Source organism: Bos indicus, chromosome 21 (genome assembly GCF_029378745.1).
Source record: "Bos indicus isolate NIAB-ARS_2022 breed Sahiwal x Tharparkar chromosome 21, NIAB-ARS_B.indTharparkar_mat_pri_1.0, whole genome shotgun sequence".
Lineage (NCBI taxonomy): Eukaryota > Metazoa > Chordata > Mammalia > Artiodactyla > Bovidae > Bos > Bos indicus.
The window spans coordinates 69656431-69680816 of record NC_091780.1 but is presented as its reverse complement, the minus strand read 5'-3'; the positions used below and the strand labels follow the sequence as shown (position 1 = coordinate 69680816).

At 64.2% G+C, this 24386-nt stretch overlaps 2 protein-coding genes across 9 annotated transcripts in view; one reads left to right on the top strand and one right to left on the bottom strand.

Annotated features, from left to right (window-relative positions):
- BRF1 (BRF1 general transcription factor IIIB subunit) overlaps window positions 1–21347 on the top strand; it is a 53204-nt gene extending 31857 nt beyond the window's left edge. For 6 of the 8 annotated variants that reach the window (XM_070775895.1, XM_070775888.1, XM_070775890.1 and 3 more), the window contains 13 exons: window positions 7812–7961; window positions 8919–9012; window positions 9788–9914; window positions 10309–10348; window positions 10436–10528; window positions 13883–14152; window positions 15213–15274; window positions 15841–15922; window positions 15996–16051; window positions 16358–16671; window positions 17845–17896; window positions 18085–18256; window positions 18406–21347. In XM_070775895.1, coding sequence (XP_070631996.1) covers window positions 7812–7961; window positions 8919–9012; window positions 9788–9914; window positions 10309–10348; window positions 10436–10528; window positions 13883–14152; window positions 15213–15274; window positions 15841–15922; window positions 15996–16051; window positions 16358–16671; window positions 17845–17896; window positions 18085–18256; window positions 18406–18443 — 1550 coding nt within the window. In that variant the 3' untranslated portion in view covers window positions 18444–21347. The other 2 variants (XM_070775891.1, XM_070775892.1) reach the window with 2 other exon arrangements.
- Window positions 761–3368, bottom strand: BTBD6 (BTB domain containing 6). The gene is made up of 4 exons (XM_070775896.1): window positions 2866–3368; window positions 2700–2790; window positions 2439–2557; window positions 761–2266 (listed from the first exon to the last, which is right to left on the bottom strand). Exons 1-4 carry the CDS (start codon window positions 3243–3245, stop codon window positions 1234–1236), a joined length of 1623 nt encoding a protein of 540 aa, XP_070631997.1. The 5' UTR covers window positions 3246–3368; the 3' UTR covers window positions 761–1233.
- Window positions 21348–24386: the final 3039 nt, after the last annotated feature.

The window sequence follows — 24386 nt, the reverse complement described above, 5'->3', positions numbered from 1 at the left end:
TGTAACAAGGGCCTCGTGGACGGCAAGGCCCCCGCGGACCGAGCCAGCCTTTCCGTCAGGGTGGGCCTATACGGGAGCTTCACCACGGGGACCGCTTTTACCGTCGGCTGGAGGGACTGCTCTGTTGCCCACGGGTGTCTAGAAGCACATTTTCTTGTACTAAGGATGTAGCATGCAGAGCCCTGGGGGGTGGGCAGACGCTGTAGTTCTGCCTCCCTCCCCCCCCCCACCCCCCCTCCCGCCCAGGATGTCCCCTGGGGCCGGGGCGGAGATCCACTAGGTCGGGCATCCTCCTCTGACGGGGCTCTATGCTTGTGCTGAGGGACACGGCGCATCCCTCTGGGATCAAGCTGAGGTTTTCCAAGGACAGAGTAAGTGGCCTGGAGTTTGTGGCGCAGGAGCACAGAGGCAAGAGGCCCGAGGGGCCTGCCTGAGCCCACAGGCTGCCCGTGACCCTGAGGTGGCAGGTCTGCTCTTGGGGGCTGGAGCCCCGAGCCCTGCAGAGAACCAACCCCGCTTCCGCCCCCACATCAGAGCCAGACGGGATGACTTTGAGCGGCGAGTGACAGTTTGGAAGGCAGACACGACTTGATGCCTTTCTCCAGGGTAGTCTGGCTGCAGTCCAGAAAGCAAACCCTCCTGGGTGGAGGCCCAGCTGCCAGCAGAGGGCACACCCCGGGCAGGTGGGTCCGTGGGACTGCTTGCTGACCTGTTTGTGCCATCAGGCCCGTGAGACCTGCAGTCATTCACGTGTGTGTGGTTCTTGTTTTGTTAAAACTTTATTATGAAAATCCACTTAAATAGGTGAACTACTGGAAGTGACTTTTCCCGTTTTGGATTTGAAGATAAGGTCTTAAGCTCAGAACCACTTAGAATAGAATCCAAGAGGACAAGAGAGAAGGCAGAGCCCTCACAGCAGGTGGGAGGCGACACTGAGGGGAACCTGGGGCCTGCCTTGCACCCCCAAACCCGCCCTCCACCTGAGATGCACACCCCACTGTACAGGAGGTGCCTGTGAGGCCGGCCCGACAGCCACGGCTCAGGGACCAAGGCTCTGGCTGGGGAGGGGGGCGTCCGCGTCACACCCCAGGCTCTGGCTAACCACACACAGGAGACAGGCCGCAAGGGCGGCCCGGCCAGAGCAGAGTGCCCCCTGCTTCCCTGCACTCTCGGTCCCTTGCTGGCTGCAGAGACAGGGCTCACCCCTCACAGCGTGGCTGGCCCCCGGGCGCCTCAGGCGTAGAAGATGAGCTCGGGGATCTGCCCGCCCTGGACCCCGGTCCCATTGGTGCTGTCGGAGGAGCACTGGAACTGGAAGGTCACCTTGCCGCACTGTACCTCCGTCATGCCCTCCTGCCCAAAGTAGCTGAGCTCGCTGCCATCCAGGACAGCGCTGGCCGTGTAGAACGTGTCCTGCTCCACCTGCACGGGGTGTTCAAACCAGACTGAGAAGGTGTTGCTGGAGCCGTCAGAGACAAACTTGGTCAGGTTCTGCGCTAGGACCACCCCCAGCCGCTTGAGTTCGATCTTCACGCTGTACTCGGCTTTCCCAGAGCTAGAGCCGTATAAGCCCAGCCCAGCGACAAAGACTCTCCTGTCCACGGCAAACTGGATGCTGTCGCAGCGCCCGCGGTAGCGCCACTGGTTGCTGCGGTAGGCAGAGGACTGGAAGCGGTGGCACCTCTGGGGCGCGAGGCCCTTCCTCTTGGTCAGGGGGAACTCGAGGAGGGGCTTGTTGGCTGCTGTGTACCACAGGAAGATGTTGTGGGTCTCTTCCAGTGTCAGGATGTCTGACTGGGCGGCGCCATTAGCAAACTCCTCCAGGGTCATGGTCGGAATCCGGACCAGGTAGAGGGCGGGCCCCAGCACATGCCTCTTGTTGCGAGGGGTGGCGGGCAGGCCCTGCCTCTTGCACTCGGCCTCCGCCCAGCTCAGGACCGCTTCGAAAACCACGGCCTCCTTGGTGTTGAGGGCCTCCCGTGTGACGATGATCTCCAGCGTCTGCCAGTCAATCTCACAGAAGCCTTCGGACCTCAGGGCCATCTCAGCCTGCGCGTCGATGACCTCCCAGCAGCGCTGGGTCAGCTCGGGCTCCTCAAACAGTCGGCTCTGCGATAGCAGGACACAGGCATTTTTGGCTTCCAGACTCGTCTCCAGAAAGTTGACACAGGCTTTTGCTAAGGCGGGGACAATGTACTTCTTGGCAGCGTAGAGGGTAGCCAGCACCGTGTCAGCTTCCAGGTCAATCTCGTCACTGTACATGTACCTAGGCAGGATGGGGGCAGAGTCATGGGCAGCACCGGGCACTCTGGGCACCGAGGGCCCAGCAGAGGAGCCCATCTGTCCTTGTGGACTTTCAGGAAGCTCCAGGCAGCTGGCTGGAAGAACCAGACAGCAAGGAACCGCCCCATCCTCCCACCCTCATGCGGTAGACTTACTTCAACAAGATGAGAAAAGCTGCAGGTTCCACGTCGGGGATGTGGATTTCTGACTTGACTTCTGCCAGGTCGCCGTAAAACATGGCATAGAAGACAGAGCTACCCACGGCCAAGACATACTGTGGACGAGAGAGGCAGAGCGCGGCCCTGAGCCCTGGGCCCTCCCTGCCCCCAGCGGCTGCCACACCCAGAAGACGACCGTCCATCCTCCGGAGGCGGCCGGTCGCCTTTGGGAGCGCACAGGGCCGAACCTCTACCAACCTTGTGGGCAGGCACCCTCCGGGCCGCGCCCGGGGGCCCCACGACGAAGTGCACGTCGGCCATGAGCTCGTTGTTGAACATCAGCGCGTTCCTGCAAAGGGCAGAGGCACAGGACACTCGGGCTCGGGCCGCGCGGGCGGGGCGGGGCGGGTGGGCCCGGGCTCACCTCTCGCGCAAGGTCGGGTGGAAGGACTGCCAGTTGGGGCTCTCCGGGTTGTTGTTGTCGGGCGGCGGCGGCGCGGGCGCGGGCGGCGGCGGCGCGGGCAGCGGGGCGCTGGGCCGGCCCTTCCTGCCCGCGGCGGCGGCGGCGGCGGCGGCATTGCTGTTGGCGATGTCTGTGGCGGTGGCGGCGGCCGCGGCCGCGGCGCTGGCGGGCGCGTAGAGCTCCGCGGCCATCTTCGCGGGCAGGGCGGCCTCCGCACGCGGGAGCGGCGCGCCGTGAGCCCTCGCGCCGCGCCGGGGCCTCGGGGGCGGCTCTGCGAGCACCAGGAGCGCGGTGAGGCACTGCGCCACTCGGCCGTGCAGGCAGGCCAGGGGCAGCAGCATGGGGCCGCGGCGGCCGCGCGCGCGGGGTCCCGGCCTGCCCGGGGCGGCGGGACCTGCTCCCTCGGGCCGCCCCGCCCGCCGGCCGGAGCCTTCAGCCCGCACCGCCGCGGCCACCGCGCGTCACGTCGCGCCACGGCCCCGCCCCGCGCGGCCGACGTGCCTGCGGCCCCGCCCCTCCCCGCCCCGCGCGGCCGACGTGCCCCTGGCCCCGCCCCGCGCGGGCACTTGCTGGAACCGGGCCTTGCGGTCGGGGTTGGGGATGAGGGCGCCGGCCGGGGCGCCGCTGGTCTGAGCGCGGCCAGTCTCTGCGCAAGACCCAGGAGTGGGGGCCGTGCCCCTATCAGGCCCGCCGCGCGCACAGCCTCGGCGCCTGTGCCGTCCGCTGGACCGCTGGGCGGTCCTGGGCAGGGGCAGGTGCGGGAGGGTCGAGAGGGGCCCCGCGACGACCCCACGGGCCGCCGTCCTGACCGTGCAGTGAGGCGCTGCCTCGCGGGGGGCCTCCAGCCCCTGGTGGTCGGTGATGTGGTGCAGCCCGTCAGCTGCGCTGGGTTCTCTCTGGGCCTCTGCAGAAAAGTCTCTCCGGCTGCTTTGTCCGTTTCTGAATCGGGTGGTTTTGTCATTCCTTAGACTTGCCCGTTCTCTGCCTGTTCTGGAGATATGCGGGCTTGTCGTTGCTCTTTACTTGCTCAGTCGTGTCCTACTCGTTGCGACCCCACGGACTGCAGCGCCCCAGGCTCTTCTGTCATGGGATTCTCCAGGAAAGAGCCCTGGAGCGGGTTGACATACCCTCCTCAAGGGGATCTTCCCGACCCAGGGATCGAACCCACGTCTCCTGCATTGCAGACGGACTCTTTGACCTCGGAGCCACAAGAGAAGTCCGTGATTTGCAGATACGTTCTCTCGTTTTGTACGTTGCATTTTTCACTCTTTTAAGGGTTTCCGTTGCTTCACGGAGGGTCTTAGGTTTGTCCCAGTCCTGTTTCTGTCTGTTTTCCCTTTTGCTGTCATGGTCAGGAAGTCGTCTGCATTCCAACATCATGCTCGTCCTCTCATTTCTTCCAGGAGACTGACGGTTTCATGTCCTACGGTTAGATCTTTAATCCGTTTGGAGCTGATACTTGTATGTGATGTGTGAGGTGGAGGTCCACCTTTTTTCTGTTGTTTATGGGTATCTGATTTTCCCAGCACCATTCGTTGAAGACATGACCCTGCCCCCATTGTGCAGTCTTGACATCCTCATCAGAGGCTCTGTGGCACTGCTCCTGTGTATCTGTCTTTGTACCAGCACCATACTGTTTTCCGTTTTATCTTCTGAAATTCTTTCCTGGTGAAGGTAACATTTGTTTTTTCATTACTTTATTACTGCTTTTTACCTATATTTTTTATTTAGAAGAAGTATTTCCATTTCCCATTTTTTAGTCCTCTTTGCAGCATTTATATGGTCTGTTGTTGCTGTTTTTCCACACCAGGTGGCAGAAGGGAGCTTAGTTTCCCAACCAGGGATTGAACCTGCATCCCCCTGGGTTGGAAGTACGTAGTCTTAACAACTGGAGCACCAAGGAAGTCTGGGGGGTTAAATTAACTTTCTTTTAAATTTAATACTGTTAAGGGACAAAGTGTCATTAATTTACAGTATTGTGTGACTCGGGTATACAGCTGCATGAGTCAGTTTTATCTATGTATATACCCACTCCAGTACTCTTGTCTGGCAAATCCCACGGACGGAGGAGCCTGTTAGGCTGCAGTACATGGGGTCGCTAGGAGTCGGACACGACTGAGCGACTTCACTTTCACGCACTGGAGAAGGAAATGGCAACCCACTCCAGTGTTCTTGCCTGGAGAATCCCAGGGATGGCAGAGCCTAGTGGGCTGCCATCTATGGGGTCGCACAGAGTCGGACACAACTGAAGCGACTTAGCAGCAGCAGCAGCAGGGAGTTTCTTTACTACACGGTCAGTTTTTAAAACTTTTCTGCAGACTTTGGGAAAGGATGATCGCTCTTTATCGGCGTTGCCTTTAGGAGTCAGCGGTTGCGCTGAGCCTGTGGTGGCTCCGGTCTCCCGTTTGGTGTTTCCCCCACTAGCTTTTGCAGACTGTGGGAAAGGATGGTCGCTCTTTATCGGCGTTGCCTTTAGGAGTCAGCGGTTGCGCTGAGCCTGTGGTGGCTCCGGTCTCCCGTTTGGTGTTTCCCCCACTAGCCATGCTGTCGAATGAGAGACTTGTGTTAAAAATCCTACATCACTGTGGTTATGTTAAAATCTTACATCAAGCGTGGAAATGTCTGTTTCTAGCAGTTTTTGCTTTATTTAGTACTTTCTGAGTCCGTGTGTCTTACAGGTGTGTGACTGTCCTCTGTCCTTTAAGATGTTGGGTCCTTTCCCTCATAACACCCCCGCCCTGGCCTGCGCACCTCCCTTGCCTTGGGTCCTGTGTTGCTGTGCCCTTCACAGCTGCCCTTCTCCTCCTGGTGACCCTGCTTCAGGGGCCCAGAATGGCCTTTTGATCTTGACCTTTTGCATTACTTGTAGCTGCCTCTTATGAACACTGCATCCTGGATTTAGCGTTTTTGTCCAAGCCCACTAGGGAATTTCTGGAGTAGGAAATGGCAACCCACTCCAGTATTATTGCTTGGAAAATCCCATGGACAGAGGAGCCACAGAAAGCCGGACACGACCGAGCGTCTGAGCACTAGGGAATTTAGCTTCTGTCATGTGATCTATACTTGAGGCTTCTCATTTTCTCCCAGCTTTTCTTCTTTTCCCTACATTAAATGCCCCAGCCACTTCACACCTACCCCAGGCTGCTGGCATATTTGTCTTGAATTTTCCCAGTACTTTTAGGCTTACGGTTTTCTATTTTAGGAATAATCAGTGTCAAAGTTATACTCAAATCAAGATAAGATCTTTTAACACGCATGTAATTTAATCCTCAGTTCTGATATGTTTTGTTTTATTAAAAAATATTTACAAATGTTAGTAGTTATACTTCTAAGATATATGTTTTTTTCCCATAATCAAATCACCCCCAAAACTCCAAACCAACATACCCACAGTGGAAGTGGGTGAAGCTCCAGACTGCCTAGACCCCGTGACTCTGCCATGCTGCTTGCACAGTGTCTTTTGAAGGGGTTAAGTGGTCGTAGCTGCCTGCTGTCAGCCTAAACCAGCCAGCTCTCTCATCAGCAAAGGAAGTGTACTTGGGAGTGGCAGAGGACAAGCTGTGGCCAGCTGGCCGTGGGTGGGTCCTACAGGCAGTGGAGGGGAACCTCACTGGGCAGACAGGAGGAGGAGGTTGGGCGCTTTGAGGGTCTGTTGAGGACGGCGAGGGCCGGGGGGCGGCTGCTTCCCCTTGGCCGGGCTCCCTTCCTCGTCGCAGGGACAGCGCCTCCCTGCCCCGGGTGTACAGCAAGCATGGGGGAGGCATGTGCGGAAGAGCGCCCCTGCGGGGCTCCGCCTTGTCCCCTGCGGCTCCCCTGCTTGTTTGCTCGCTCGGCTGCGCTGCTGGCTGCACTGTTGGCTGTCGGGATCGGCTGGAGGTGCCGCTCCTGCCAGTCTTGGCGTCAGAGCAGAGAGGGCCTGCCTGGATCCCGTGGGCCTTACGGGACCCGGGCTGCTTCCAGGCGGCCAGTCTGCGTCCTCAGAAGCCTTCCCCGGTCCTTTCCGCGAGCCACGGCTGACAGGGTGGAAGAGCTGCCTGTAGGATCTCGGGGCCACCCGGGGCCAGAGCCGCCCCCAGGGCCCTCACAGACGCAGCCGAGCCCAGGAGGACGGTGCTGGGTGCTGGTCAGGGCCGGGGTCTCTGCCGCCGCTGCTTGCGCTGCTGTCGGACACGTGAGGGGAGCCGATCAGCCCCTTCTCTGCTGGGCCTCCCTCCTGGAGCCTGCTCCTCAGGCCTCCACCATGCCCCGAGAAGCACAGCCTTGCTTGATGATTGTGTCCAAAGGAGGTCTCAGCCCAGGACTCGGTCACAGAACCCCGGATGGTTTCCTCATTATCTGTGGCAGGCCTGACAGCTAGCCAGGTTTGTTGCTCAGCTGGTTCTGTTCGCTCTGTGACGCTTGGAGCCCAGAGCGGCGCGGGGAAGGTGCTGGTAAGCACAGAGAGGGCGCGCGTACGGTGGCTCCCATCCCGCCCAGCCAGGCTGGCCTCCCTTAGCAAGAGGGAGACATTCACTGAAGAGGTGCACACACACTCTTACAGACGAGAAGGCAGAAGGCCTAAGCTGCTGCTCCACAAGAGCAAATGCAGAAAATGAATGTGTAAGAATTTGCTCAGCCTCCCTGGAAATCCGCAGAATGCCCACAAAGCAGCCCACGGGCCTGTGTGCTTCTGCCGGGGCTTGAGCAGCGAGCACGCAGGCCTGGCCCCACCTCACGTGGCAGGGTACGCCCATCCTGCCCACCAGCTGCAGTGTCCTCAGCTGCTCCTGAGGCTGCCTGTCCCGAGGGCTCATGTCAGGGAAAAGGGGCCCCGGGAGCTTGTGCCGCAGACGGGCGAGAGAGGCCCCATCTGGGGGGCAGAGGGGCGCGTCTCCCCAGGGCCACGCTGAGGTGCGTGTCTTCCGCAGACCCCTGCCTGTACATCCCACGCTTTGCCCATCTGCTGGAGTTCGGCGAAAAGAACCATGAGGTGTCCATGACGGCCCTGAGGCTGCTGCAGAGGATGAAGAGGGACTGGATGCACACAGGCCGCCGCCCCTCGGGGCTCTGCGGGGCAGGTATCGGCGTGCAGCGTGGGGATGGGCGTGCGGGGTTGGGCTGGCTGGGCCCCACGGCTGTGTGCGAGTGTGGTCTGTGCTCACCCTTCAGCGGGCCGGACTGCTGCAGGTGGATTCTCCCCAGAGCTGCCTCGCAGCTACCCCTGCCTGGTCCTAACCCAGCCCTCAAGGGCTCTGTCTGCTCCCTGTTGGCCTCCTCGGCCTTGGGGAGCGGGCAGGACCCTCAAGCCAAGGGGACTCCAGGCTTCCCAGCCTTGACCCGAGGCCTGACTGGAGGCGCAGCCGTGCTGAGTCGTTGCTGCAGCGCCCCGCTCCCTTCCGGGCGCTCCCTGTTCCCCTCAGGACTGTGGTCTGGGCTCCCCTCTGGTTGGCAGGTGCCCACAGACGACCCTCCTGCTGTTCCCGACACCCTGGGACCTGGAGCCACCCACCGGCCCTCACTCTCCCTCCCAGCCCCACAGGGTCAGTGTTGCTCAGGGGCATGTCCGGTTCCGAGCCTGCAGCCCAGAGCCAGGTCTTTCCTCGGGGGAGCCGGTTGTGGTCACCATGTGCAGCACACCGGCGCCCACTCTGTCTCTCCTCGAGGTTCCCATGCAAGTCAGCTCAGCGCACACGTTTGCTTTGAGAGGTTACACAAAATCCTCAAAGTGTATTTTAATTGTTACGTTTAAGAAAGGAGACTGTGATGCAGCATCTTCTGTGTTTTTAAGACTGTTGTGTAGTCGCCTGCAGCTCATCGAGCCCTCCTGGGCGTTCTCACAGGCACGGGCCTGCAGCACCTCCCGCAGGAGGAGAGCAAGTTGGTGCCACCCCGGCTCCCGGAGCCCCCATAGTGGGGACTGCCCAGGGACGCTCCTGGTGTCGGCGGAGCCCCCGCAGTGGGTCACGGCCGTCTGCCCAGGGACGCTCCTGGGGTCACTGGGTTGTCCCCTTTCTGAATTCCGTGTTTCTCCCCAGCGCTTCTGGTTGCAGCCAGAATGCATGATTTCCGGAGAACCGTCAAGGAGGTCATCAGCGTGGTCAAGGTGTGCGAGTCCACTCTGCGCAAGAGGTGGGTGGTTCTGGGCCCACCTGGGGTCCTGGCAGCCCCCTCGGCAGCGTCTCTGTCCACGTGGCAGCCCCTTTCTTCCACCTGGGGTTGAGGGGGCCAGTGGCTTGTGAGGTCGCCGACTCACAGGTCAGGAATTGGTGCTGAGAGCGGCCGTGCCCGTCTCCTGGCCAGCGCAGCCAGCGTGACCTGCAGAGGCGGCCGCTGTCCCTTCCTGGAGCAGCCAGGGAGCTGCTTCTTGGGCAGTGAGTTCCCAGGGTCATTGCGGCTGCTCCAGCCGGAGCGCCACTCAGCCTGGGGTGAGCGAGTCGCTGGCACGCTCATCACTGCAGCCCGCTCGCCCCGAGTTGGGAGCCCCGATGGCTGTGCTTCAGCTGAGACGGTGTCCTACGGCCGCTTTCAAAGCAGAGGGAGTTCGGTTTGCTTATTTGACCTCTAGTTCTCTTTATAGATTCTCCTATTAAACACTTGGACGTGGGAAACGGGCAAGAGTTGATCATGGTTGGACTCACTGCCACGCAGGAGCCCTGTGTGCAGTGACAGCCTGGGACTGGGGGCCTCCTTCCCGGGGTCTCCCTGGGGGCCCTGCCCTTGGCTCCCAGGGAAGCCAGCCTTCACAGTCAGCAGGACCGAGAGGCTGCTGGGCCCCGTCTGCACAGCTGCGTGTGTGCAGGCGCCGGGCTGGGGGCCCATGACCCCCGAGGGGTGTTTCATTAACTGGGTGCTGGTTAATACGCTGCTCGGGGATGCCAGATTCCCTTTCTTCCCTGTGCTTCAGGCTCACAGAGTTTGAAGACACGCCCACCAGTCAGCTGACCGTGGACGAGTTTATGAAGATTGACTTGGAGGAGGAGTGTGACCCCCCGTCCTACACAGCTGGGCAGAGGAAGCTGCGGCTGAAGCAGGTGGGCCCTGCACACGGCCTCTGTCCTCGCCGCTCCGCTCTTCCTTTGAGACAGTGGCTTCGTTACGAAGACTGACGAGGGCGTGCGTCCGTGCAGAGCCCCGGGAGAGGCGGATGGGGCGCTGAAACCAGTCGAGGGGTGGTGGCGGGGTGGGCTGCACCGGGCACAACCCCTCCTGGGCCCCAGGTCCGCTCATCTGTGCGTGGGGTCTCCCCAGGCCACCCAGGTGCTCCAGCACTGGTTCTCAGGAAGCTTCCTTCCTGCAGGGCCCAGCGTGTGTCTGGCCTGAAGCTGCATCCCTCCTGTCGGGGTGGGGCCCTGCCCGGGGCCGAGAGGCCTGCGGTGCCTGCGGCCTGGTCTAACCCGTCACTAAACTCGTGCCCTTCCTTTCCAGCTTGAACAAGTCCTGTCGAAACAGCTGGAGGCCGTGGAAGGTAACCGCCCGTCTCCCTGAACAGAGGCTGCAGGGCCTTACAGGACGGAGTTCATGATCACTTTTTGCTTTTAACTTATTGCTTCAGGTGAAATAACCACCTACCAGGATGCCATTGAGATTGAGCTAGAAAACAGTCGGCCCAAGGCCAAGGGAGCGCTCGCCAGCCTGACGAAAGACGGTGAGTCCCGCCGTGTCTGCAGCTGCCCTCAGTCTGCCTGCGCCTGGCCCCTCCCACTGCCAGCCTCCCCCCAGCCCAGGGTCACGCTGGCCTGGGTGCCCTGCAGCCAGCCTCAGTGCCCCCAGGACGCCTGGGCCACCCTGTCCGCGGCGTGAACACCGCGCGCCTCGTGCCGCTTCCGACGGTGCTCTCTCTCTGGCGGTTTCCTGTGCTGTCTGCTCGTGTCTGCTGTGCCTTGTCCTCGTTTTCCGGGCTCGTTACCGATTTCCCACTGAGGCAGCTCTTGCGCTGATTCGTGCACCCTGCAACCTCTCTGCTCTGTGCCGGCGACTGCCGCCCTCAGTTCTGACCTCTGCAGCGTCTCCCCCTGAGGTTGCCAGCCTGCCACTTTCCTCCAGCGGTGGGGGTGGGCCCCACACTCGTGCCGCCTGGGGCCGGGGTGCTTTGCTGGCTCTGTCCCTCCTTGGCACCACCGTGTTGTGGCCACAGGTCCGTTGGTTGGAGATGCCTGCGGTGCTTGGGGAACAGGCCCCCTGGGCTCCATCCACCAGGGCTGGGCTCCGCGTCCTATGGGGTGTCCCCCCGTCCACGCTGTCAGCTGTGTGACCCTCCCAAAGGCAGAGGTGGTCTCGGCCGAGGCTGGCTGGTTTTCGGTGCTGGGCGCCCCCATGGGCCTGCGTGCACGCCTGGTGGTCTCTGCCCTGGCACCCTGCCTCCCCGCCCCCAGCCCGTGTCCCCCTCTGGACACAGTGGGGCTCTGCTCTCCGGCCCAGCCTGGACCTCTCTCCCCACGAGGGCCCGGCTCCCCTGTGTCTGCTCACGCGCCTTTCACAAGGCGCTCCCTGGGCCTCGGGAAGCGTGTGTTCTGTCCACGGGTTTTCTTCACGTGGTCTCTGGAGGCCTCTGATTCTGAGCCAGCACCTGCTTGCAGCCACGCAGCCACAGGGCTGGGCTCGCTCTCCCTGCTTGCGCTTACCAAGTGCTGTTGAGGGACCGCCGGTCTGCTCCAGGTCCAGCTTCTCATGGCTGCTCCTGACCAGAGCATCGGGGACATGTCCTCCTCCGTGCCCGCCGCTGGTTACTGGGACTGTCTCCACGTCCCACCCCACCCTTGCTCCTGGTCTGCCTTCCTGGGTGTGGACTCGTTCCTCTGACCCCTGGCTTCCAAGCGGCTCCGCCCTGTTGCAGGATGGCCGGCCTGGGGGGAACCGCAGCTCCGCAGCAAGGAGAGGAGGCCGGGTGCTGGGGGACCGGTGGGGGAGGAAGGGCCACATACACCGTCAAGTCCATCCCTCCAGAGGCCACACTACGTGTGTGCCGGGCCCTGAGCTCTGAAGGCCCCGAGGCGGCCGAGTGGGTGGCCAGTGTCCCAGCTCTGCCGGCCGCCCCACGGGCTGCTGACGATACAGGCGGTGGCAGGTCGGGCTTCCAGGCAAGGGGCCGCGAGGGCGCCCACGCCAGCGTGCAGCTGCCTCCCGCGGCTGGAAGTTAGTCGTGTCTAGAATTTTCTGTGAGCGGGATCGTTTCTTCTCTGGCTTTTTCACTCAGTGCTGTTACTCTGAGAGGTCCATCGCCTGTCAGTCCTTGCTGGGGCAGGGGTCCCAAGCGTCCGGTCCTGAGTGGAAGTCAGTTCAGTCTCTCAATCCTGCTCAGCTCTTTGTGACCCTGTGGATTGCAGCACACCAGGCCTCCCTGTCCGTCACCAACTACTCCCAGAGCCTGCCCAAACTCACGTGCATTGAGTCGGGGATGCCATCCAGCCATCTCATCTGTCGTCTCCTTCTCCTCCTGCCTTCAATCTTTCCCAGCATCAGGGTCTTTTCAAAAGAGTTGGTTCTTTGCAACAAGGGGCCAAAGAATTGGAATTTCATCTTCAGCATCAGTCCTTCCAATGAACACCGAGGACTGATCTCCTTCAGAATGGACTGGTTGGATCTCCTTCAAGTCCAAGGGACTCTCAAGAGTCTTCTCCAACACCACAGTTCAAAAGCATCGATTGTTCAGCTCTTAGCTTTCTTTATGGTCCAACTCTCACATCCATACATGACTCCTGGAAAAACCATAGCCTTGACTAGGCAGACCTCTGTTGGCAAACTAATGTCTCTGCTTTTTTAATATGCTGTCTAGGTTGGTCATAGCTTTTCTTCCAAGGAGCAAGCATCTTTTAATTTCATGGCTGCAGTCACTATCTGCAGTGATTTTGGAGCCCCCCAAAAATGAAGCCTCTGTTTCCATTGTTTCCCCATCTGTTTGCCATGAAGTGATGGGACCAGATGCCATGATCTTAAGTTGTCTGAATGTTGAGTTTTAAGCCAACATTTTCATTCTCCTCTTTCACTTTCATCAGGAGGCTCTTTAGTTCCTCTTCGCTTTCTGCCATAAAGGTGGTGTCATTTGCGTATCTGAAGTTATTGATATTTCTCCCGGCAGTCTTGATTCCAGTTTGCGCTTCATCCAGCCCAGCGTTTCTCATGATGTACTGTGCGCATGAGCTAAATAAGCAGGGTGACAATATACAGCCTTGATGTACTCCTTCACCTATTTGGAAGCAGTCTGTTGTTCCATGTCCAGTTCTAACTGTTGTTTCTTGACCTGCATTCAGATTTCTCAGGAGGCAGGTCAGGTGGTCTGGTACCCCGTCTCTTTAAGAGTTTTCCGCAGTCTGTTGTGATCCACACAAAGGATCCGGGTCATTTGCAGTCTTGGACAGTTGCGTGTAAACCACTGTGAACACTCACGTCAGTCTTTGCTTGCTTTTCTCGAGGGTAAATGTGGGGGAGTGGCGTTGCTGGGTCAGGGAGACGTGGTCGGGTGGTTCAGAAGCTGCTTCCCGACGCACAGCCCCAGGTGCGTGGCGTCGGCCCTTGCGCTGTGGCCGTGGCCGCAGGCGCCTGTCGTGATGGTGACGTGCCTGTGACCGCCCGCGACGCCTCTGCTGGTCTCTGCTTGCATCGTTCGCCCAGCTGTGACGGGGCTGTATTTTCAGAGGTGTTCACACATTCCAGAGGCAAGTCCTTGTCAAACATGTGATTTGTAGATGAGTCTGCAGCTTGTCTTTTTGTCTTCCTAAACAGTGTCTTTCAAAGTAGAGTTCCCATCTTTGATGAAATCTGATATATCGATGCTGGAGTCAGCATTTCTTCCTATCTCCCATCTTTTCTCAGAAACATTTATACGCGCAGCTGTTAGGTTCGTGTCTGATGTAAGTTGGCTTTGGCGTTGCGTGTGTGGTGTGGGCGCCCTGGGGCCAGGCCCGCCGTTGGGAATGTGTGCGGCTGTGTGGAAACGCTCTTCCCCGGGCGGCACTCTGGCCTCCTGCCTGGTTGACGGGGGGCATGTGCACTTGTGTCCTAGGCTCCGTTGAGGACTCCACGTCTAGCTTGTGTGGGGAGGAGGACACCGAGGACGAGGAGCTGGAGGCTGCGGCCAGCCACCTGAACAAGGACTTCTACCAGGAGCTGCTCGGAGGCAGTGTCCCCGGCAGCTCAGAGGCGGCAGGGGTCCCCGAGGAGGGCAGGAGGCCCCCGGCGCTGGAGTCCCTGCTCGGACCTCTGCCCACAGCGGCCAGCCTGGGCATCTCGGACTCCATCCGAGAGTGCATCTCCTCCCCGAGCCACGAGCCCAGTGAGTGCTGGGGGTTGGGGGGCGGGCAAGGGCGTTCCCATCTGGGTCATGGCCCCGCCCCCCGCCGTGGGAGCTGCTGAGGGGCAGCCTTGTGTGAGGGCGGGTTCGGGAGGGGCTGTGCTGACAGCTGGGTGCCCGGAGCACTTGCAGGGTCTCCGCGGCCCTCCTGCACCGGCCTGGGCCCGCAGTATGGTGGGCTGTGGCCAGTCTCCTTCCTGCCCCTCAGTGCAGGAAGCCAAAGCCATGTGTCACAGGGGGCCCACTGGGGCAGACTGGCACCCCTGCCTGTCCCCTGCGTCGGCCTGGTGGGGAGGTGTCGGTCGAGGGCAGCCTCTCCACTGGACAGATGGGTACTGCTTGCTGGGCTCTGGTGCCCGCGGGGCCCTCCCCATGAGGAAGGCAGGCCTGGGTCCCTTGTGTCTCATGCAAGCATGACCTCCTCTCCCTGGGCACCGAGGGCTCAGCCTCTGTGTGAGGAGACCTCACGAGCGGGACGCTGCCCGATGCCCCCGTTGTGCCCTGTGGGTGCCCCTGCCCTGGGAGTGGATGGGGGCCTGACGCAGACCTGGCCCGCCTGCTGGGCACTAGCAGGCTGCACCCCCCAGGGCTGCTGTGCGAGGGCACCGGGCAGCGGGCTCACATGGGGGCCCGGGGGCAGAGCGAGGCCGTCCTGGCTGGAGCTGAGAGCAGGGCCCCACTGCGGGCAGCGAGGGGCGGGCACTGACAGGGGGCGCCCCTGTTTCTGGGCTGCACGGAGGGCACCGTTGGCCCTGCAGGGGCAGGCGGGCGGCGGCCCACAGGTGTGGGGGGTCCTCAGCATGGTCATGGAGGCTCCCTGGGGCCCCCACCCAGAAACGTTGTTGAGAAGCTCCTCCTTAAGGAGCGTGAGGACAGGGTCTGCTCCGGGTCAGCGTTGCTTCCTCCATGAGGCCCTGGGAGCAGCACGGTGGGCGCGACTTGGAGCCGCCCTGGCCTTGCCCCAGGCCCCGAGCCGCCCTGGGTGAGCTGTGCGCCTTTCCACGGGAGGCCGAGCCTGAGTCCAGCCTGTGCTTCCCTCCAGAGGACGCCTGCGGGGACGGGGAGCTGGACCTGAGCGGCATCGACGACCTCGAAATCGACCGGGTAGGTGCTGCCTGCTCGTGGGGCCTCCCGGGGCAGGCTGGCTGGGGCGGGGGCCGGGGCTGCACCCATGGGGGCCCGTGGGCTGGGGCTGCACCTCCACGTCCCAGGTCCAAGGCCCGCTGTGCAGGTGGGCTCTGAGGAGGCTGGCCGGCAGTGCTCACCCACGGGCAGCGGGAAGCCAGGTGGGCTCTGAGGAGGCTGCCTGGCGGTGCTCACCCACGGGCAGCGGGAAGCCTTCCCCTGATTTGTCACCAGTTGCCTCGGGCCTGCGGCCGCCGCCGGTTCTTCAGCTGGTGTCGTGGCCGTCAGCGCAGCTCCTTTTCTGGGACCCTCGAGCCTGCAGTCTGGCTGCCCTGGCTCCTGTGCCTGGGGCCTGCGAGCTGCTGGGGAGGGTGCAGCCCCCAGGCTGGCCTAGGGAGGGCAGGGTATGGCGAGCCGTCAGCCCGGACTCTGCACACGTTCCTTCTCGGATCGGAGGCCTGCTTCCTGACTGGCATGCGCGAAGCGGGCACGCTTGAGGCTGAGCTCTGGGCGTGCCCTCTGAGTGACCCTGTGCTCTGCCCCAGTACATCCTGAACGAGGCAGAAGCCCGCGTGAAGGCTGAGCTGTGGATGCGGGAGAATGCCGAGTACCTGCGGGAGCAGAAGGGTGAGTGCCCTCCCAGTGCCCGCCCAGGTGCCTGGGACGCGGGCATCGCTGACCCCACTCCTTGGTCTTTCAGAGAAAGAAGCGAGAATTGCAAAGGAGAGAGAGCTGGGTATCTACAAGGAGCACAAGGTGAGCGCCCCCCTACCCTGCACACAGGGGCCCCAGCCGTGCCTCGCCTCTGGGCTGTGCTGTCAGCCTCTTGCTGGGTGGTCCCGCTTGAGGTGCAGGACGGCTGGGGGCTGCTCGGTGGGCAGAGGGCAGTGCCAGCCACCCAGGGGCCCGTCTCTCTGGGGAGGGTGAGAGGCCCCAGCCAGCCCTGACGGCGTGAGTCTCCTTCCCAGGAGTCCAGCTGATGCCCCCTACGTCCTGACTGGCACCTGTCTGGTTCATAGAACCAAGGCCCACAGGAAGCGTAACTTCTGTGTTTCCCTCAAGCCCAAGAAGTCCTGCAAGCGCCGGGAGCCGATCCAGGCCAGCACGGCCGGGGAGGCCATCGAGAAGATGCTGGAGCAGAAGAAGATCTCCAGCAAGATCAACTACAGCGTGCTGCGAGGCCTGGACGCGGGGGGTGGCCCGCCCGGGGAGGACGGCCCCCCGCCCCGGGAGCACGGCCCCCCTCCTGGGGAGGACACGGGCCCCCAGGGGGAGGCCGCCCGGCCCCCGGAGTGGACCAGTGCCCGGAGGCTGTCGCGGCGGAAGACGTCTTCCAGGAGAAGCCGGCCTGACCCCTCGACCAGCGCGGGCAAAAGGTACCGTACCGGATGGGCCTGGGGGGCAGGCTGAGGTCGCTCACCACCCGTGTGCCAGAAACCAGTGTTGGTGTCCGGAGCTCTGCCACCCTGGTGGGGAGCTGAGTGGGGGTCCAGCTTTGGACGGGGCCCACAGCATCAGAGACAGTCCTGACTGAAGAAACGGGGGGCGCCGGGCCTGTTCCCCACCCAGGGGCTCCTGGAAGCCCCCGCAGTACCCCACCCTGGGAGAGGAGACCACTGACGAGGCCGGCGGGGCTGGGGGAAGACAGCGGCGCGGCCATGGGGCCCTCCTCGTTGGGGCCGTGGGCCGCCCTGCGTGGACAGGTCCAGGCAGCTCCGCGTGCCCGCCCCCTGGGCTCCCATCAGGCCCGAGACTGGTCGGCGTGCCCCAACCCGGCCACTCCCAGGGGGCAGGTGGTGCTGGGCTCTGTGGGGCTGACCCCACCCTCCCCCTCCTCCGTCAGCATCCCTGGTGCCTGCGGGCCCTCTTAGAGGCCTGGCCACCCGCGGGGCGGCATGCGAATGGCTGTAGGGTGCGTCGAGAGGGGTGCCCGAGATGTAGACCTGCCCCTCTGGCCTTCCTCCTGCTCCGCTGATGCACCCTGCCTATGGGGCAGCCCTTGCCAAGGAGCCTGGGCACAGCCGTACCTTCGCCTGCCGCCCTCCCCTCCAGGCCGCTGGCCAGGACCGCGGGGAGCCAGGGCTCCCGTGAGAGCCCTGAGCCCCTGCTGCTGACGGGGCAGGCTGCCCACGGCCTAGCCAGAGACCCCCACTGAAGGGTGTCCACCGCTGGAAGCTCTTCTGGGGTCCGTTGTGGGTGTGTCCAGCGCAGTGCAGGCAGGACGACGGTGGCTGCGGCCTGAGGGTCTCAGCCGCTCCCCGCTGTGCCCTGCGTGGACGCGAGCAGGCCAAGAGGGCGGCCCGCCTGTCCAGCGACCTGCTCAGCCCGCGGGGTCGGAGTGAGTGGAGGGTGGCCAGGCCTGGGTGCAGGAGGCGGCTGTGGGATGCTCCGGGGGTGAGGGGCCAGCGCTTGAGGGCCCTGGGGACAGGGCCAGCGTCCCTGGCCTCTGCGCCCGGCCAGGTGCAGTCAGAGGCAGGCCTCTCTGGGCCGTGTCCTTCCGGGTGGAGGCGCGCCCTGAGCTGAGGCTGCCTCGCTGTGCGCTGTTCCAGGTTGCGGCCGTTGGTGTCCACGCAGCCGGCGAAGAAGGTGGCACTTGGAGAGGTGTGTTGACGGGGGGTGGGGCCAGGGCTGGGGTCCTTGGGGAAGAGGGTGCCCACACGGTGTCTGGAGGGTGCGCCCACCCAGGCAGAGGGGCCGGGCCCTGGGAGCCGAGGCCCTGCAGCTGGGCGGCCCTGCCCCAGCGGCCCGGAGCCTGCCCGCACCTGCCCAGCCCCTCGCCTCACCTGCAGGCTTCACTCCCGAGCGCCCACTCCTTGGAGGCCGAGCGTGTCAGGCCCGCAGTGGTCGTGGTGGAGAGCGGGCCTGTGTCCTACCACGCGGAGGAGGACGCGGAGGAGGAGGACGCAGAGGAGGAGGACGGAGAGCCCTGCGTCAGCGCCCTGCAGATGATGGGCGGCAACGGTGTGTGCAGGCGGGCGCTCGGCGAGGCCACATCGTTGGGGGCAGGGCCCGCAGGGCTGGCGGTGGGGCCATGGGGGGCGCTTCGGGGGTCCCGCTCACCCTGGGGTGGCGGGCCTCATCCCCCGTGGTTACTGCCTTGCACTCTGCAGATTACGGCTGTGACGGGGATGATGATGATGGCTACTGAGGTGATCTCACGTCCGGCACGTCCGCTGGTGGCCCCGCCACTGGCTCCTGAGGGTGAGCCCCCGGTGAGCAGCAAGACTCGGTGATGAGACGGGCGCCCTGCTGCCCAGCGGCCTTCACGCACAGCCGCCGGCGACCTCATGGCCCTCGCTGTTGGGATCCTGATCTGAGCAACGTGAGGAGCGTGTGTGTTTCTCGGCACAGCTGGGTCTTGTGGCCCAGGAACCCTTGCTCTGCCGCATCCTGTGGAGAGAAACTGCGGCCCAGGGAGGCCCAGCCACGTGTCCAGGCTCGTGGAGGCCCAGCGGGGTCTGGACCCTGCTCTGCCCCGGGGGCTGGGAGCCTGCGCCCCTCATCTCTTTGCCGCGTCTGAGAGAAGCACTTTGTGTCCAGCTGACGCCCAGCCAGGCCCTCCCCGTTGTGCCCGGGACTGGGGACCCCACAGACGTGCACCGAAGAGCCCACAGTCTGCCCAGCCCCGCTTGTCAGGCGCATGCGCAGCTGTCTGGGCACCTCCCACCCGAGCTGCACCTGGGTCCCTGTCCTCAGAGGCGTGGCCGGCAGAGGCCCTCTGTTGGCGGCACTTGGAACCTGGGCCAGCCTTGCTGCTGGAAGGCCCAGAGCCCTTGCCCTGGCCTCGGGCGTGGCTGCGCGGGGGCGTCCACAAGGGGTCCACGGGGGCTTCCGCCTCTCCAGGCTGGCCTCGGCCACCTGCCCTCACAGTGGCAGAGCCACAGCAGCCTGCCCCCAGGGCTCAGGCCCCACCCTGGGTGGGCAGACCTCATGGCGTCCACCCCAGAGGGCATCACGGCTCACTGGGGGATTTCGAGGCCCTCGCCGTGCCCCTCGGCCAGGACCCCAGGGCACCTGGCTGGCGGGAGTGGAAGGTGGGCTGGTGAAACACAAAGATCGTTGCTTGAGCCAAAACTCGCCGAGTGTGTGGTCTGCAGCTCTGTCTGGCTCCCTGGAGGAGCGAGGTTAGGCGGGGTGCTGGGTCTACAGGCTCCACAGGCACCCGGTTGTCAGCTGGGGAACCAGTGACACACCCACCCTCACAGGAAGGCCCTGGGCCCCTGCAGAGGCTCTTAGAGGGCCTCGTGGACAGGGGGCCCTGCACTGCACAGGGAGCAGGTGCTGCGCTGGGCCGGAGCCCGGGAGACTCCGGGTGGAGGGGGGAGCTGGCGGCTGTCGGGGGCGCCCAGGCCGTGCATGCTGTGTTCTAGACACAGGTCTGGCTGGGCGTTTCCCTGGGAGGTGGGCAGGAGGCCAGCCTGCAGGCCACCCTCGCTGGAGCTTCCTTCACAGAGGAGGGGCTGATGGCCTTGTGGGCCAGGGGATGGGTGGACAGGCCTGCCTGCAGAGGAGAGGCTGCTGAGCCAGGGGCAGGGGAGCGGCCGAGCACATCCAGGGAGGAGAATGCGCAGGGCGGCTGCGGGCGAGGCACGGGGTGTGGAGGCTGGGTCCCCAGCTGCGCCCACTCAGGTTGACGTCAGCAGAGTCGTTTGTGGGCGCTCGCCCGAGCAGGGCACGCGACTGGCCACCAGGCTCTGCACGGTGCCGGGAGCAGCTAGGGGAGGCAGCCTGTGTCCACTGGGGCCAGGGCGGCCTGTCCCCGCCACATGCCCTGCCCGTCCTCCAGCCTGAGGCCAGGGTCTCCAGGCCCCCTGCCTGCCCCTCCTCCGGGGATCCTGCTCTCCCCGTCAGTCTCTTTCCCAGCTTGTCCCCCAGCAGCCTGGGGGTGGGAGGGCCTGCCGGGAGAGGCCTGCAGGGCCTGCACGCCCACAGTGCACACCTGTGCACGGACACGCCACTGCTGCTCACGCTGCTCCACCCGGGTCCCTGGGGCACCATCAGGGCACCGGATCCCGGGCTCTGACGAGACCCAGGTCTGCCCCCAGCGGGGCTGAGCTCAGGGGCCCGAGGCCTGGAGGTGCCGCGGGGTGTCCACAGAGGATGTGGCACCCAGCCCACGCTGTGCTCCGGGACCTCGTACCCTTCCCGCCCCTCTGGTCCACGGAGTCGGGACCATGGGCGCCCTTCCTGGCGGGACTGGATGGGCCATGGCGTCATGCCACTCGCTGCCTCAGGCCCCCCAAGAAGGGGGAAAAGGCCTGAGACGCCCCCAGTGCCTGCAGGTGGCAAGGAGCCCCATCCTGAGCCAGCTTGTCCGGGCCCCGGCCTGCATTCCTGCCCCTCTCCCAGTGGCTCCCCACGCTCTCCTGGCTCCCACAGTCATGTCCAGCTGGGCCAGGCCTCCAGACAGGCAGTAGGGCTGGTGGCTGCCTTCTGCCACCATGGCCCCTGCTGGCGCTGGGGGGTCTCTCTGAAGGAGGGGCGGCTTCTGGGGGGCCCCTGAGAACCAGGGTCCCTGACACCCTCTCTGGTAGAGCCCAGCCTGAGCGCCCACTGTGCCCTGCCCCCTGGCAGCCCCACAAACGCTGCTCCCACGGCTCAGCACTGGGCGAGGTGCAGACCAACCCTCCCTGTCTTCCCGCCCCAGGCCGATGCCCTCCTTCTGTTCAGCGCTCGCCCTCCCTGAACCCCTCTGCTGTCTCCACACCCTGGTCCTCCATCTGTTCCTTGGCGGGCTGGAGCGCTGGCCAAGTGAGGGCCACGAGTCTGGGACCGGGAGAGGGACTCCTGTCCCTTCTGGGCTGAGGGGGCCCCGGGAGGGCAAGGAAGTTCCCCGTCCCCAGGCTGGGGCTGCCCTGAAGGCCCCAGGTCACCGGGGGGCGGACTTACCCACCCTGCCTCAAGGGGCCCAGCCCCATGGCCACCTCCGCCCGGGCACCCTCAGGCTGCCAGGCCAGTGTCCTGCTTCCGCCTCCCAGGCCCCAGGTGGGGCCCAGCACAGACCCTGGGGACGCTGCTCCCTGCGCAATAAAGGCTGCCTTTGGAGTCGCAAGCCCCGTTCAGTGTCTTTGTTCTCTGACACCGTCCAGTGGCTGCTGGGCCAGGACGGCTCTGCCCCCGGCACCCCGTCTCGGTGCCACCCCCACCGGCGTGGGTGCCCCAGGCTCGCCGTCTTCCACACACCCACCCTGTTCTCCTGGGCTGAAGACCCCCTTGCCCCGCAAGACCGTGGGGATCAGTGTGGACAGAAAGCGGCCCATGCCCGGCCGTGGGCCTGCATGTCACCCCAGGCTCCGCTGCCAGGCTCCGGCCACCGCTCGTCTCAGCCTCGGGGCCCAGTGAACCCCCTGAATCCGGACCCTCCGCCCAGCCACCTGTGCCTCCAGGGAGCCCCCGCCGCTGCCACACTGCAGGGCCAGCCCCGGGCAGCAGGGGGCGCCCCAGGACCGGCAGGGCCAGCAGGGCTCCGGGGCGGCTCCTGCCTGTCCGTCCCTGGGAGGGGGGCGGGGGTGGCTGTCTGCCTCACGGCCTTGGGTTTTCGGCCCCCGGCCCCGCCCAGGGGTCCTCCCGACACTCTCCCAGCTCCCTGTGGCCACATCCACAGGACAGCCGGCTCCCTGCACGTGCACACCGGCTGGCTGGGGGCACCGATGGCATTATCTCCTGGGGGCAGGGGCTCCCGAGTCAGGGTCGCTCGCAGGCAGGCGGCAGCTGCCCCGGCTGGTTGGCGCCTACCCGCGTCGTCCTGGCCTACGTGCCTGGAGGGCCGGCTAGTCCCTGGGGAGGCCTTGGCCCCAGCCAGGCTGGCAAGGGGTGGGGTCCGAGAGTCGGGCTCCAAGGCTGCGGGCCTCAGGCCCTGACCGCCAGGGCCCTTCCCAGGGGCTGTGGGCGGAGGCAGAGGCGAGGCGGTCTGACCTTCCTGCCTCTAGAGGAGCCTGGCTCAGGAAGCCATCACACAATGGTCCACCTGGGTCCTGGGAGGGCAGGGGGCCAGGATGGTGGGACCCAGCCGTCACTGCTGCCTCAGCCCTGGCGAGGCCAGTGGAAGGCTGCGGTGGGGTAGGTGCTGGGCAGGCTTGTGGCAGGCAGGTGGGCTGCCACACGTCACAGGGGCAACTGCAGAGGCCAAGCACTCAGCTGAGCCCCGGAGGCCTGGATGGCTGGAGGCAGTGCTGCCATGCTAGACAGCGTGGGGACCGTCCTTTCCTTGGCAACCAGGGCCCTTCACCCCAGGCAGACTGAGTAATTGCTCCCCCACCCAGAGGCCGCAGTGAATAAGGACATCGTCTGCCAGGTGCCCGCCTTGGTGGGGCCTGGGAAAACGCCCGTGCAGGACTCAGCAGGGGCCTGGCTGCCGTGGGCCCTGCTGCCAGCCTCAGCCGCTGCGGAGCTAAGCCAGTGGCTGGGGGGACGCCCCGGGGCGGGAGGGCTTGGGTCAGTGGGGGCCACACTGGCAGGACCTGAAGGCAGGCGGCTGGGGTCCCAGACAGACCTCCCGGGGGGCTTGCACCTCTGGCTTTCTCTCCCCACAAGCCCCTACTGGGTGTCCCTTCCAGCCACACAGGGCTCTGGAAAACACAGTCCCCGTTCATCGGTTCATGGGTTTACTTACTCAGCAGACCTCGCGGAAGCTCTGAGGGTCTGCAGTTGGCCATGGGGATGGGGACAATCCCTGGGAGGAACGGCCCCCATGCTGCGGGCAAGTGCGGCAGCAGGGGTGGGCATGAGCAGAGCTGCTGTGCAGGGCAGAGGCGAGGGAGCCACGGGGGGACGGGGCACCGGGCAGGGCTGAGCAGGAGGGCCCTGTGGCTGTCACCGGGGAGCAGGCGGAAGGGCCTGCAGTGATGGAGAGGCAGCTTGAGGGCTGGGCGCCGAGCTCACCAGCCTGTGGATGGCACTCAACCCCTCCCCCCGGTTGGTGGACCCCAGCCTGGCCCTGGGCAGAGACAGACTTTCCCAACGATGGTCACTGACCCAGCCTGGGAATGTGAATCTTGGGGAGGTGGCATGGTGGTCACGGGCCAGGCCACAGCATGCAAAGGAGCGCCGTGCACACGTGGGCACACCCTGAGCAGAGCTCCCACTTGTAGCCCCGCAATGCGTGGCACGTGGCAGGGGTCTTTGCTTGGTCACCCTGCAGGCGTCCCTGCAGGGTGGGCCTGAGTGGGATGGCTGGTGTGCGCCATGAGGACCCTCCTGCAGGGTGTGAGCCTGCATGTGCACACTTGTGCCTGTGTGAGGGTCAGTGCCACAAGGACCTGGCTCCAGGGAGGGGTCTGCACTTGTTTGGGAAGGGCCCACCCCAACAGCTGGTGGTTCCTTTAGCATTTACATCGGGCCCAGCGGGTGGTCTGCGAGTGCAGACCAAGATGAACCTCCCGGTGCTCTCTCTGCCCCATCCCACCCCCACTTCAGTTCCCATCCTGACCCGCACGGTGTCCCCAGGAGCACTGGGCAAGGGGTGCCCTGGGGTGAGGGAGGAGGGGTCTGCCCGTGAGCGACGGAGTCTGGGTTCCCGTGGCGGGGGGGTCTGGGGGCCCAGTAAAGGTCAGAGACAAGTTTTGTGGAGTGGAGGCATCCCCTGGGAGGCCCCAGGATAGGAGAGGTGTAGGGGTTGGTCCAGAAGACTTCCTGGAGGAAGAGGGGTCCACACAGACCAGAAGAGGAAGGTGGGCCGCCAACCTGGGATTGGGTGATTGCACCGGGAGAGGTGGTGAGAACTGGGGGTCCCCAGAGGTGGTGGTGTTGGTGCTCCTTGGGGTTGGGGGACAGCAGGGCCCGCGGGAGGGAGCAAGCGGGTGGCCACAGAGGGTCTTGTGCTCAGAGCAGGAGCTCGTGGTCAGCCCCGTGGGCCCTGCAGCCCTGGCTGCCCACCTTACTGGCTACAGGCACTGGGAACTGGGGGGCACAAAGAGGTGGGGGCACCTCAGCCCTTCTGGTTGTGGATGGGGGAGGGAGGGACGGATTAAAAGATGGGGAGACGCCAGTGGGTGGCCCAGGGACGGGGGCTCAGAGTGGCCCTGCCAGCCAGGTGTGGGCTGGGCTGAGGGCAGGAGTTCACGTTTGCAGGAGTCGGGGCATGGGCCCGGGT

Bases quoted from the DNA above. Each gene is read 5' to 3' on its own strand.
- BTBD6 (XM_070775896.1), bottom strand. From the start codon at position 3,245: ATGCTGCTGCCCCTGGCCTGCCTGCACGGCCGAGTGGCGCAGTGCCTC. The intron at 2,558-2,699 runs GTTGGTAGAGGT...TCTCGTCCACAG, and splicing joins GGAGGGTGCCTGCCCACAAG to TATGTCTTGGCCGTGGGTAG. The intron at 2,267-2,438 runs GTAAGTCTACCG...CATCCTGCCTAG, and splicing joins GCTTTTCTCATCTTGTTGAA to GTACATGTACAGTGACGAGA.